We start from the raw sequence: 15407 nt of genomic DNA, 5'->3' as shown, positions 1-15407 counted from the left end.
CTTACTGCTAAGAAGTAGAAGCTTTCACGCAGTTAACACTGAGCAGAAATCTAATCTGCATTTGGATCGCACCTCTGTGACTCTTGTGCAGCCTTGTGTGCAGTATTCTGGTGTATCCTTTTTCAATTAAGTACAGTTTGCAAAAGAATTAACGGTAAACTTTTTTGAAACACCCTGTTGCGACGCAGAAGTGTGAACTTGGCTCAAAGGTGCCTACGAACCTTCCACTGTGATGGTGAGAAAGCATGGCGCCTTGCGACGTCTACCTCGAGCTGGCGGTGTTTCAAACAACCAGGTTCAACACGTGCGAAAGAAGAGCCACAGCTCGGGAGTTCCTGTGGGGTGTAGTACGGGGTAATGATGTCACACTGGTACCAAATTTCACCACAGAGTTTCGCAACGCCACCGCGGTCGTGTCAGCGGGGTCGTGGCACCCCCGGCTTTCCCTCATCTCACCCCCTCTCCTGACTCCTCTGCGGTGGAGGTCAGAACCGCAACGCGCAGCGTCGAAATGATGCGGTCATCTTGTGGCTGGCCGAGGAAAACATTGCAGACGAACTGCCGCTCAGAATAGAGAATAAAAGGCCTCAGGAGGTGGCATAAAGGGCCGCAATGTAACCATCCCTTCCTTGGGGCGTTCATTTACACACTTTTTGCGCTTGAAAACAACAGATTGCAGTATGATGTGCAACAGAATGATGTTCAAATAACTTACGGGTTTGCTGCCGGATGACGTCGTCCAACACCGCCGATATTTCGACAGGAGCACATCCTGCCATTCTCAAGGCACAAATGCAAGGAAGAAAAAATGTACAAGCAAATTTAATACCTCGGTTCACAGAGGAGAAACAAGGAAGACACCACACAGAGAACAAGTGTCAACACAACCAAAGATAACCAACATGAGCTGTTGAAATCAGACTATCAAGCAACCTTATTAACAGAGATGCTGGATTTTGTTTAAATGCTGCTTGGAATCCGGCTCTGTCTCTCATCAAAAAACAGAGGGACAGAATTAGTGCTACCTCACCTGTTGTTTAATAGTAACTATCGATATTTCTGATGTTGTGTTGACACTTGTTCTGTGTGTGGTGTCTTCCTTGTTTCTCCTCTGTGAACCGAGGTATTAAATTTGCTTGCACATTTTTTCTTCCTTGCATTTGTGCCTTGGGAATGGCATGGTGTGCTCTTGTCGAAATATCGGCGGTGTTCGACGAAGTCATCCGGCAGCAAACACGCAAGTTATTTGAACATTCGATTCGCCGGGAAACGTTAAGGTCTCAACAGAATGATGTTCTTGACAATATTTAACACTGCCGACACCCCACAGACGATTCAGCCCTTTTCTGAGGACATAGTGGAGCTGCAGCCCAGCTGAATGTCATATGACCCCTTTTGAATGTAACACGACAGCACTTTTTGCTCTGGTATACAGGGTGGAACCACTAGGGGCATTCAAAATTATTCGACTAAATTTGAACACGATCCGAAGCAGTAAAGGTTGCTTATGATTTTTCAGCCCTCCTGTTTCGTTCCTTCCTATGGCTGATCACAGGAGTGTGCGACATTGACATGTGTATGAATAAAATGGCAAAGGGTCCCTGTGAGACGCCCTTCCCCAGTTTGCCAACACCCTGGTCACCCATCTACTTTTGTTGAGCATTTTAAAAACGTGCCGGTAGAGGGACATCCCTTGACAGGTTCCTAGACACCTGCAGGCAGGCTTCCCTCGACACCGTGCTGTAGCTGATAGGCACTACACACCCGCTCTAGCCCTGATTGCATGCACGCAGAATCTGAGGGCTGCTGAAGGGATAGCCTGCCCACAGACGCCTAGGAACCAGTCAGTGGTTCTTCCTGCACAGGCAAATTTTTAAAGTGCTCAGCAAAGGCGCACAGGTGAAACTGAGGCTGTTGTCGAACTAGCGGCAGGTCTTAGAGAGACCCTTCGGCATTTTGTTTATGCACATGTGAATGTCACAACCCACTATGATCACACGACAGGAGGGCGTGAAATAGGAGGGCTGAAAAAGTGTTAACACTATTTGTTGCTTCGGATCACTTTCGAATTTCGTCGAACGATTGTGGAACTATCTTTACTGGTTCCACCCATTATACTAGAGCCAAATTTGCTGTCGCGCTACACACCAAAGGGGTTGGATCACTTTCGAAGGGGTTGCAGCCCCACAATGTCCTTAGACAAGGAGTGAATCGTGTGGGGGTGTAGGCAGCGTCAAAGGTTGTCAAGAAAGTCGTCCTGTTGCATACCACACTGCAATCTGTTGTTTTCGACAGCAAAATGCGTGTAAACGCCCCAGGGAAAGGGTGGTTTCACTGACACCCTTCATGCCACGTCCTGACGCCTTTCTGTTGCAGATTCTGAGCGGCGGTGTGTCTCAACTGGTTTCGTCGGCCACTCATAAGGAAACCTCTTGATTTTGACGCGAGGTATTTCAGTTCTGATCTCCATCGCAGAGGGGTCTAGACATTGGATAAGATGTACTTAAGGGGGCAGGCTGTAACGAGCTGCCGGCCGCGGTGGTCTAGCGGTTCTAGGCGCTCAGTCCGGAGCCGCGCGACCGCTACGGTCGCAGGTTCGAATCCTGCCTCGGGCATGGATGTGTGTGATGTCCTTAGGTTAGTTAGGTTTAAGTAGTTCTAAGTTCTAGGGGACTGATGACCACAGATGTTAAGTCCCATAGTGCTCAGAGCCATTTGAACCATTTTTTTGTAACGAGCTCCCGATCATGTGACACGTTTACAGTGGTCGTCGGGCAGAACTGTGCTGAGTCTTGATGCCAACGAGACACCATTAACCTGCTTTACGTCTCACGTGAACTTCTGGGCTCTCACGTGTCGGTACCCTTCTGTCTGATGCGTCCCCGAGTCCGCAGAAGACATATTGCAGGGCGCCACGCTTTTTTTGTCTTTGCAGAGAAGTTTGTGCGCGCGTTTGACTCAAATTTCCAACTTCTCCGACGCAATAAGGAAAAATGACGCTGTTTCATAAGAGTGATCTTGTAATTCGCTTGCGCACTGTACTAACAGAATTAAAAATTCGTAGCAGTAGTCCTTGCACTTTCAAGTCTAAACTGAAGAATTGAGTCATGGCTCATTCCTACTCTGTTGGGGAATTCCTGGAAAAAATAAGCTAATTCCTATGTTATACCGTTCATTATGCTAGTATATACTCAACATTTGGTCGTCTACGTAGGATTAATATAATTTTATTTTATTTGTTATTACTTCTATGATGTTAATATCGTGTAACGAGTCGTCCCACTACCTTGGAGATTTGTCCCTAAATTTCTGCCACGGAACTAGATGGCTAAAATAAAAATACGTGAAACAGGATACACTAGCACGGACACTTACATCAAGCTAGTCTTCGGAGCGAAGACCACGACAACAACATGTGGAATAGTTACTTACATTGCTACCAGGGGATTAGCTTTTATATACATGACCGTTTTCACTTGTATGTCCATGCTTTGGAGTGAAGTACTGGTTCCTTCCTTGATGTCATCTGCATTGATTCATTTATAAGCTTTTAACTTATTTTCATTATTGTCTACCTTGTAGACCTGAAGGGGCTGGTGACAGCTGAAACCAGTTATTTCTCGTTGACATTATATACTGTTGTGTCGGAAAATAAACAAATAAAAAACCATTTTAAGGTCAGTGACGTAACGAGTACGGCTAGACTGTCATTCTTTCCAATAACCTCTGTCTCTCTGAGCAGCACACACGATGTTTAACAAAGCCGACTCCATTAGAAAAACACAATATATGGAGTTAGACCTATGTCTCCCTATCTACACTGCCGGGAAAAAATGAATCTCCCTCAAGGAGAAGGCCATTTTATTGATAAGTGACAGGTAGGAGTATGTAATCAATTCAGACGAAATGAATCATATATGTCAATGTAATATACGATGCTCCACCCCTCTAGCGGCAAAGCAGGCGCGTATTCTCGCATGCAGACGATCATAAAGGTACTGAATGTCATCCTGTGATAGACTGTCCCAATAACCTTCCAGATTTTGTTGCTGTTTGCCAGTGGTTCCTGCATTATCTGGAAACGAGTAAGTCCCCGCTTCAGCATGTCCCATACGTGTTCAGTTGCCAAGGCCAGGGCAGTTGTTGTACACCATGAAAAGCACGCTGCGTCATAGCACCGTACGTGGACGGAGGTGCATTGTCCTTCTGAAAATTCACATCACATTCCTGTCGAAGAAACGTCAGTATCATGGGGCTAACAACCTCTGAAATGTAGCGGGCACTGGTTACTTTGCCATGTAGAAACAGCAGATGTGATCGCGAGCTGTAACGCTCCCTCATACGCCACCCCTCCCTCCGCCAATACACACACACACACACACACACACACACACACACACACACACACACCATGGGGCCTGGCGTGCGTGAGACCTGGGTATGGTGGGCGAATAAACTCTGGAATGGGCCTCTCACGAACTCTACGCCCTACATAAATCCGTCGCTCACCCGCATCCAAACAGAGCCTCCTGCCTTCGGTGAAAACAGCAAAGTGCCATCCCACTCTGCAGTCGACTCCTTCACGGCACCGGAGCAGCCGTGCCTGGCGACCTCACCGTGCCAGTAGTAGCCTGACCAGACGCACAGTTCTGTTCCCTTCTACATCTACATCTACATCCATACTCCGCAAGCCACCTGACGGTGTGTGGCGGAGGGTACCTTGAGTACCTCCATCGGTTCTCCCTTCTATTCCAGTCTCGTATTGTTCGTGAAAACAGAGATTGTCGGTATGTGTCTGTGTGGACTCTAATCTCTCTGATTTTATCCTCATGGTCTCTTCGCGAGATATACGTAGGAGCGAGCAATATACTGCTTGACTCTTCGGTGAAGGTATGTTCTCGAAACTTCAACAAAAGCCCGTACCGAGCTACTGAGCGTCTCTCTTGCAGTCTTCCACAGGAGTTTATCTATCATCTCCGCAACGCTTTCGCGATTACTAAATCCTGTAACGAAGCGCGCTGCCCTCTGTTGGATCTTCTCTATCTCTTCTATCAACCCTATCTGGTACGGATCCCACACTGCTGAGCAGTATTCGAGCAGTGGGCGAACAAGCGTACTGTAACCTACTTCCTTTGTTTTCGGATTGCATTTCCTTAGGATTCTTCCAATGAATCTCAGTCTGGCATCTTCTTTACCGACGATCAACTTTATATGATCATTCCATTTTAAATCACTCCTAATGCGTACTCCCAGATAATTTATGGAGTTAACTGCTTCCAGTTGCTGACCTGCTATTTTGTAGCTAAATCATAAGGGATCTATCTTTCTATGTATTCGCAGCACATTACACTTGTCTACATTGAGATTCAATTGCCATTCCCTGCACCATGCGTCAATTCGCTGCAGATCCTCCTGCATTTCAGTACAATTTTCCTTTGTTACAACCTCTCGATATACCACAGCATCATCCGCAAAAAGCCTCAGTGAACTTCCGATGTCATCCACAAGGTCATTTATGTATATTGTGAATAGCAACGGTCCTACGACACTCCCCTGCGGCACACCTGAAATCACTCTTACTTCGGAAGACTTCTCTCCATTGAGAATGACATGCTGCGTTCTGTTATCTAGGAACTCTTGAGTCCAATCACACAATTGGTCTGATAGTCAATATGCTCCTACTTTGTTCATTAAACGACTGTGGGGAATTGTATCGAACGCCTTGCGGAAGTGAAGAAACACGGCATCTACGTGAACCGGTGTCTACGGCCCTCTGAGTCTCGTGGACGAATAGCTCGAGCTGGGTTTCACACGACCGTCTTTTTCGAAACCCATGCTGATTCCTACAGAGTAGATTTCTAGTCTGCAGAAAAGTCATTATACTCGAACATAATACGTGTTCCAAAATTCTGCAACTGATCGACGTTAGAGATATAGGTCTATTGTTCTGCACATCTGTTCGATGTCCCTTCTTGAAAACGGGGATGACCTGTGCCCTTTTCCAATCCTTTGGAACGCTACGCTCTTCTAGAGACCTACGGTACAACGCTGCAAGAAGGGGGACAAGTTCCTTCGCGTACTGTGTGTAAAATCGGACTGGTATCCCATCAGGTCCAGCGGCCTTTCCTCTTTTGAGCGATTTTAATTGTTTCTCTATTCCTCTGTCGTCTATTTCGATATCTACCATTTTGTCATCTGCGCGACAATCTAGAGTAGGAACTACAGTGCGGTCTTCCTCTGTGAAACAGCTTTGGAAAAAGACATTTAGTATTTCGGCCTTTAGTCTGTCATCCTCTGTTTCAGTACCATTTTGGTCACAGAGTGTCTGGACATATTGTTTTGATCCACCTACCGCTTTGACATAAGACCAAAATTTCTTAGGATTTTCTGCGAAGTCAGTACATAGAACTTTACTTTCGAATTCATTGAACGCCTCTCGCATAGCCCTCCTCACACTACATTTCGCTTCGCGTAATTTTTGTTTGTCTGCAAGGCTTTGACTATGTTTATGTTTGCTGTGAAGTTCCCTTTGCTTCCGCAGCAGTTTCCTAACTCGGTCGTTGTACCACGGTGGCTCTTTTCCATCTCTTACGATCTTGCTTGGTGATGTTCGGTCGGCCACTCATGCTGTCACAATGCGCCGATCTTGACACGCGTCTATAACACGTGGACGTTTAGAACGCGGGCTGGCGTAACACGGCTGACACATTGTGCCCAATACGTGCATCACCCTGTCCACTCGCCCATCCAGCTTCCCACAGGGCCATAACAAAATCCTCTTCAAACGGCAGAAGTTGTGCAGCAGGAGCACATACTCGAAGGCGGGGCATAGTTGCATTCCAGAACGAGTGTTCTACACACTGTTCACCTCTAAAACCAGCACATTTACTGCGTACAGGCTCAAAATAGAGAGCGCACCAGGCCGCTGACTGATCGCCGACGACTGTGACGAATGAATCGCCAACACTACAACCCCTTAGCTCGCACACTTTGTGTCCTGGTGCCGCTGGACACAGTCCTCGAGTGTACTGTGTAGTAGCCAGCATGGCTTGAGGCACCCAGCCGGCACTCACAGTGTTCAGCTACACCTGTGGCTCCCTACACAGTGTCTGCCAAGACCGTTGTCTCCCATAACAGAACACACACTGTCCACCTAGATACAGTGTGTTTGTTCCGACTCGGTGCACTCCAAAGAGACTTTTGACTCTCTGCACGACACTTGCAGTGAACACCAACAGCAATATCGTCCTGCCCAACATACTTTTTCTTGTCATCAGTCTTCGACGCACCCCGACACAACTGTCTCTCCTGTGCCAACCTCTTCATTTCCATTATTTGTACTATGTACTCTTATTCCAAATCCTATCTTCTCCTACAGTTTTTACCCTTTACAGCTCTCTCTAGTTCCACGAAAGCGAATCCTTCATTTTCTCAGAAAATGTCTTATCATCATGTCCCTTCTTGTTGTCAGCGTTTTCCACATTTTCCTCTTCTCGCTGACTGCACAGAGAACTCCCAACTTCCTTATCTTATCACACTATATGATTTTCAACATCCTCTTAAAGCACCAGATACACTATGTGATCAAAAGTATCCGAACACCCCCAAAAACATACGTTTTTCATATTAGGCGCATTGTGCTGCCACCTACTGCCAGGTACTCCATATCAGCCACCTCAGTAGTCATTAGACATCGTGAGAGAGCAGAATGGGGCGCTCCGCAGAATTCACGGACTTCGAACGTGGGCAGGTGATTGGGTGTCACTTGTGTCGCAAGTCTGTACGCAAGATTTCGACACTCCTAAACATCGCTAAGTCCACTGTTTCCGATGTGATAGTGAAGTGGAAACTTGAACGGAGACGTAGAGCACAAAACGGTACAGGCCGACGTTGTCTGTTGACTGACAAGAGACCGCCGACAGTCGAAGAGGGTCGTAACGTGTAACAGGCAGACATCTATCCAGACCGTCACACAGGAATTCCAAACTGCATCAGGATGCACTGAAAGTACTATGACAGTTAGGCGGGAGGTGAGAAAACTTGGATTTCATGGTCGAGCGGCTGGTCATAAGCCACACATCACGCTAGTAAATGCCAACGACGCCTCGCTTGGTGTAAGGAGCGTAAACATTGGACGACTAAATAGTGGAAAAACGTTGTGTGGAGTGAAGAATCACGGTACACAATGTGGCGATCCGATGGCAGGGTGTGTGTATGGCGAATGCCCGGTGAACGTCATCTACCAGCGTGTGTAGTGCCAACAGTAAAATTCGGAGGTGGTGGTGTTATGGTGTGGCCTTGTTTTTCATGGAGGGGGCTTGCACCCCTTGTTGTGTTACGTGGCACTATCAAAGCGCAGGCCTACATTGATATTTTAAGCACCTTCTTGCCCCCCCCCCCCTTTTGAAAAGCAATTCGGGTATGGCAATTGCCTCTTTCAACACGATCGAGCACTTGTTCATAATGCATTCCCTGTGGTGGAGTGGTTACACGACAATAACATTCTTGTAATGTACTGGCCTGCACCGAGTCTTGACCTGAATCCTATAGAACACCTATGGGATGTTTTGGAACGCCGACTTCGTGCCAGGCCTCACCGATCGATATCGATACATCTCCTCAGTGCAGCACTCTGTAAAGAATGGGCCATTCCCCAAGACACCTTCCAGCACCGGACTGAACGTATGCCTGCGAGGGTGGAAGCTGGTCAACACCATACTGAATTTCAGCATTACTAATAGAGGGAGGCACGAACTTGTAAGTCATATTCAATCGGGTGTCCGGATGCTTTTGATCACATAATGTATCAAACGGTTCCCTTCTCCCCTTTTGCGATTTTCCCACAGTTCTTTACTCTGTTACATAGAATCCAGTGCTGCAAACGTAGGTTTGCAGTAATTTCTTCCCCAAATTATTTCGTATCTTTGGTAATGGTAGACTTCTTTTGGCTAACATATTCAGAGTGGAACTAGATCTTTGCCTCGCAGCTCAGCACACAGGCGACCACCGTGTACCCGACAGGCGCATCACGCCTGGCTGGACATGGGTCTATCTGGGACTGGCGTTGCAGGGACCTGTCGTGGAACCAGCTGCGGTCGCTGCCGGAGAAGCTGGTGCGCTTCTGCAGCCAGCTGACGCTCCTCCACCTCAGCGGCAACCGGCTGGTCACGCTGCCGGAGGGGCTGCTGCAGGGGCTGGCGCGCCTCGAGGAGCTCGACCTGTCCGCCAACAGCCTCGAGCAGCTGCCGCCGCTGCTCTTGCAAGGTACCGAGCCCTCCCACAAAACTCTCACAGTATTTCCCCGTGCTAGTACCATCTTACAAGACGGTTTAGTATCATCGCAGCCAAATACGAGAAAATTAAACTTACGGATATTCTTGACTTTTGTTGTTGTGGTCTTCAGTCCTGAGACTGTTTTGATGCAGCTCTCCATGCTACTCTATCCTGTGCAAGCGTCTTCATCTCCCAGTACCTACTGCAGCCTACATCCTTAGTGTATTGATCTCTTGGTCTCCCTCTAAGATTTTTACCCTCCACACTGCCCTCCAATACTAAACTGGTGATCCCTCGATGTCTCAGAATATGCCCTACCAACCGATCCCTTCTTCTAGTCATGTTGCGCTACAAACTCCTCTTCTCCCCAATTCTATTCAATACCTCCTCATTAGTTATGTGGTCTACCCATCTAATCTTCACCATTCTTCTGTAGCACCACATTTCGAAAGCTTCTATTCTCTTCTTGTCCAAACTATTTATCGTCCATGTTTCACTTCCATACATGGCTACACTCCGTACAAATACTTTCAGAAACGACTTCCTGACACTTAAATCTATACTCGATGTTAACAAATTTCTCTTCTTCAGAAACGATTTCCTTGCCATTTCCAGTCTACATTTCATATCCTCTCTACTTCGACCATCATCAGTTATTTTGCTGCCCAAATAGCAAAACTCCTTTACTACTTTAAGTGACTCATTTCCTAATCTAATTCCCTCAGGATCACCCGACTTAATTCGACTACATTCCATTATCCTCGGTTTGCTTTTGTTGATGTTCATCTTATATCCTCCTTTCAAGACACTGTCCATTTCGTTCAACTGCTCTTCCAAGTCCTTTTGCTGTCTCTGAGAGAATTACAGTGTCATCGGCGAACCTCAAAGTTTTTATTTCTTCTCCATGGATTTTAATGCCTACTCCGAACTTTTCTTTTGTTTCCTTTACTGGTTGTTCAATATACAGATTGAATAACATCGGGGATAGGCTACAACCCTGTCTCATTCCCTTCCCAACCACTGCTTCCCTTTTGTGCCCCTCGACTCTTATAACTGCCATCTGGTTTCTGTAGCAATTGTAAACAGCCTTTCAAATGGCTCGGAGCACTATGGGACTTAACATCTGTGGTCATCAGTCCCCTAGAACGTAGAACTACTTAAACCTACCCAACGTAAGGACATCACACACATCCATGCCCGAGGTAGGATTCGAACCTGCGACCGTAGCGGTCACGCGGTTCCAGATTGAAGCGCCTAGAACCGCACGGCCACACCGGCCGGCTAAACAGCCTTTCGCTCCCTGTATTTTACCCCTGCCACCTTCAGAATTTGAAAGAGAGTATTACAATCAACATTGTCAAAAGCTTTCTGTAAGTCTACAAATGCTAGAAACATAGGTTTGCCTTTTATTAATCTAGCTTCTAAGATAAGTCGAAGGGTCAGTATTGCCTCACGTGTTCCGATATTTCTACGGAATCCAAACTGATCTTCCCCGAGGTCGGCTTCGACTAGTTTTTCCATTCGTCTGTAAAGAAAATAAGTGCGGAAATCTGCGACCAGTCACTTTGTTTGCCTACTTCCACAAACACTTTTCACACTTTGTGAGACTGGTCATCAGACGGAGCACGCGGATGTTTCGTCTTTAGTTTCGTAGTGTGTTTCTGTGTACCAGCACACGGCTCTGTGGATGGCAGCTTCCAATGGTAGTGCCTGTTGGTTGGTCACACAGTAAACACTTTTCACTTCAAATGGAAATACAGGCTGTCACCACAAATCCGCCACTCTCCAGCTGTGACAATGTCAGTGACAATGAGAGACAACAGTAGCAGTCATTTACGTGTACATCTAAGATCATGCTCCGCAAGCCACCTTGTGGTGGGTGGCGGAGGGTACATCTACATCTACGTAGATACCCCGCAAGCCACTATACGGCGCGTGGCAGAGATTACCCTGTACAACTACTAGTCATTTCCTCTCGCGTTCCACTGGCAAATAGAGCGAGGGAAAACCGACCGTCTGTACGCCGCCGTATGAGCCCGAATTTTTCGAATCTTGTCTTCGTGGTCCTTACGCGCAGTGTATGTCGGTGCCAGCAGAATCGTTCGGCAGCCAGTTTCAAATGCCGATTCTCTAAATTTTCTCAATTGTGTTTCTCGCCTTCCCCCCAGGGATTCCCATTTGAGTTCCCGAAGCACCTCCTCAGCACTTACACGTTGTCCGAACCTACCGGTAACAAGTCTCGCAGCTCGCCAATCAATTGCTTCGATATCCTCCCTCAACCCGACCTGGTACGGATCCCGCACACTGCAGCACTACTCACGAATAGTTCGCCCCAGAATCCTATATGCGATCTCCTTCACAGGTGAACCACTTTTTCCTATAATTCTCCCAGTAAACCGAAGTCGACCGTTCGCCTTTCCTGCCACAGTTCTCACGCTCTCGTTCCATCTCACATCGCTCTGCAACGTTACGCCCGGATATTAAAACGACTTGACTGTGTCAAGCAGTACACTAGTAACACTGTATCTCAATATTACAGGTTTGCTGTTCCTACTTATTCACACTCACTTACATTTTCCCACATTTAGGGCTAGCTGCCATTCATCACACAAACTGGAAATTTGTCTACGTCGTCTTGTATCTTCCTACAGTTACTCAATTTCGACACCTTACCGTACACCACGGCATCATCCGAAAATAACCGCAGATTACTGCCCGGCCTGTCCACCTAATCATTTATGTACACACAGAACAGCAGCGGTCCTATCACACTTTTCTAGGACCCTCCTTATGATAATCTTGTGTCGGACACAACATATTGGGTTTTGAAACTTCCTGGCAGATTAAAGCTGTGTGCCGGACCGAGACTCGAACTCGGGACCTTTACCTTTCGCGGGAAAGTGCTCTACCAACTGAGCTACCCAAGCACGACTCACGCCCCGTCCTCACAGCTTTACTTCCGCCAGTGCCTCGCCTCCTACCTTCCAAACTTTACAGAAGCTCTCCTGCGAACCCTGCAGAACTGGCACTCCTGAAAGAAAGGATATTGCGGAGACATGGCTTAGCCACAGCCTGGGGGATGTGAAAATCTCATTCTGCAAACATCCCCCAGGCTGTGGCTAAGCCGTGTCTCCGCAATATCCTTTCTTTCAGGAGTGCTAGTTCTGCAAAGTCCGCAGGAGAGCTTCTGTGAAGTTTGGAAGGTAGGAGACGAGGTACTGGCAGAAGTAAAGCTGTGAAGACGGGGCGTGAGTCGTGCTTGGGTAGCTCAGTTGGTAGAGGACTTGCCCGCGATAGGCAAAGGTCCCGAGTTCGAGTCTCGTTCCGGCACACAGCTTTAATCTGCCAGGAAGTTTCATATCAGCGCACACTCTGCTGCAGAGTGAAAATCTCATTCTGGAAATATTGGGTTTTGTTACTCAGTTGGTTCTACATCACATGCTGTATGCTGCTGGGTTTATGTTGACCATCAGCATCTATATTTGTATTGACACGTGAGCAGCCTTTGGCCAACAGGCAATTACAGTGGAAGCTGCCAGGTGGATAGTACAAGGACTTCCTAAACTGTAAGGCCTCGGAATTTTTTATGTCAAAACCCTTAAAGCCTTTTAAATAAAACAAACGTCATTAACAGTCTACGTCTTTATTCCTCATGTACACTCTGCCTGTTTGCAGACCTCTTCCGCTAAATCGCTCTGAATTGTAGAGAGTAACATGGCGGTGTGTAACATAGGTATGTCGGTGCGTGAGAAACAGAGTTCTGTCAACAGGTTTCGATTTCAAACAGTTCGTCCACACATGGAGCACCCTGTCCTTCAGCATGGAAATGTCAGACCACACACGGCCGCTGCGGCGTCTGCAACAATCCGACGCCTTACATTCAGTCATCGGTCATCCTCCATACAGTCCCAACTTGGGTAATTTCCAACTCGCGGGGTCCAAACGATACATAACGAACGTGCGATCGTAAATCGATTCTGCCACTCCGGTGGCGGGTGTCGTGAGTATTTTTACACTGGTCCTTGCAGCAACGACAAAACAAGAGCATTACAAAAATACTTGTAATTGCACAAGAGACAACTTACATCAATCGTCGTCGGTGTTGTCGTCATGTGAAAGTCCATTACGGTGGTCTGGATGGATAATGTTGAAGAGTCGAACCATGTATTCTTCCTGATACTCGTTCGTTTTACGCACTGTCCGCAATGAAACTGTAACGGTAGTTCAGCATCGGAACTGTTCTTACGAAGTTTTACACACTTCGCACCACCACAGTCTACACAGTCCCTTCTTTCCTCGTCCGCTTGTACTCCATATTTGCGACAAAAAGTAGAACAATTTTCTACGGCCGGACTGGGTGGCCGAGCGGTTCTAGGCGCTACAGTCTGGAACCGCGCGACCGCTACGGTCGCAGGTTCGAATCCTGTCTCGGGCATGGATGTGTGTGTTGTCCTTATGTTAGTTAGGTTTCAGTAGTTCTAGGGGACTGATGACCTCAGAAGTTAAGTCCCATAGTGCTCAGAGCCAATTTTCTACGCTCGAAAAACATTTTTCCATGTGAAATCCGCCGAAGAAACGTCAAGAACACTAGACATCCTACTCACTAGCAACATAAATCGCCCGGGTTTCGCTAGCAAGTCACAAACAATTCGCAGGGATATGTAATGTAGATCTTTTAAGCGAACGACAGGAAACAGATAAAAATGACGATCACAAATAATTTAACACAACACCGGCCAGCGGAGTCGCATGATCGATTTACGATCTTACGTTCGATATGTATCGTTTGGACCCCCCGACTTCGATAGGCAATCATTCTTGGAAATTACCCCAACTTGACCCTATCCGCTTTTCATCTTTTTCCAAAATTTAAAGCACATCGTCCAGGAATTGACTTTGATAGTGAAGTTGTCGCACCGTCAACGGACTCAAACGTTCTACAGTGACGGCATCAAGAAACTGGTCTCTCGTTGGGAGAAATGAGTTCGTCGGCAGGGTGACTGTGATGGGAAATAAATATGTAGATGTGAAGAATAAGCAAGTAGAATGTTTATTTTATTTGAAAAAAAATTCTGAGGCATTACGTTTCAGCTCATCCTCGTAGCTACATGACCACCCATGCAATCGCAAAACAATACCCAGCACCGCGCTACGATAAAAACGTAACTACTGTGTGACCCATTTAAAGGCGAGCCTCATAAAGCTGAAAAACTAGTCTATGGAAATAAAAAAGGTATTTCAGAAAATACTGGTAGCAATCTTGTGCATACGAACAATTGACGGCTCTGCTATTCAGTTCTGTCGCCTTTTGCTGACGTATACATAGACTAACTTTGTTACTATCTGTGTTTTAAGGAATATTGAAACGAATGTGTATAAAGATGCAGGAACCTATATCATTACATTTAATTTTTTTGTAAGATTCACAGTCGCTTGCTGTACTCGAGCATACCTTGTTATTTCCTTTTTAGACACTTGCAAAGCTAGATAGTAAGTTGAGTGTATCAGAATATTTGTAATTGAATAAAAACAGTTCATTGTGACCACCGTGCTGTACAGTGACCAGTCGGAACACTATGACCTCCTACCTAATAGTCGGTATGTCCAGCTTTGGCACGGATGACAGCGGCGGCGCGTCTTGGCGTGGATGCAGTGAGGCCTCGGTAAGTCGCACACACGAGTCACCTAATTCTGAGCTCTGACGCCACGTTCAAACACATCTCAGATGTGTTCGATCGGTTTCAGATCTGGCGAATTGGGGTGGGGGGTGGGGTTCGGGGATGTGACAGCACATCACTTAGAAATCGTACTGTGTTCCTCGGACCACTCCATCACACCCCTGCTCTTACGACATGGAGCATTATCTTGTTGAAAAATGCCATTGCAGTCGGGAAACGTGATCGCCGTGAACAGGTGTCCGCGGCCAGTAGGATACTCCTTGGCCGTCACGGTGCCTCGGACGAGCTCCACTGCACTCACGGACGCCCACGTCAATGTTGCACAAAGCATAGCGGAGCCGCCGTCAGCTTGTCTCCGTCCCGCAGGACTGGTGTCAAGGACCTTTCCCCTTAACACCACGGATTTGTGTCCTCCCATGGGCACGATGAAGAATGTGTCGAGATTCATCAGACCGT

The 15407-nt window shown here is 47.0% G+C and overlaps 1 protein-coding gene across 1 annotated transcript in view; it reads left to right on the top strand.

The window, feature by feature from the left end:
• Window positions 1–15407, top strand: part of LOC126203466 (carboxypeptidase N subunit 2) — a 182353-nt gene that overhangs the window by 66149 nt on the left and 100797 nt on the right. Inside the window, exon 6 of the mRNA XM_049937784.1 lies at window positions 9071–9264. Coding sequence (XP_049793741.1) covers window positions 9071–9264 — 194 coding nt within the window. The remainder of the gene's footprint in view (window positions 1–9070; window positions 9265–15407) is intronic.

Source organism: Schistocerca nitens, chromosome 9 (assembly GCF_023898315.1).
Source record: "Schistocerca nitens isolate TAMUIC-IGC-003100 chromosome 9, iqSchNite1.1, whole genome shotgun sequence".
NCBI classification, from domain to species: Eukaryota; Metazoa; Arthropoda; class Insecta; order Orthoptera; family Acrididae; genus Schistocerca; species Schistocerca nitens.
The sequence above is the reverse complement of the archived record's forward strand: the minus strand, read 5'-3'. Positions and strand labels throughout refer to the sequence as shown.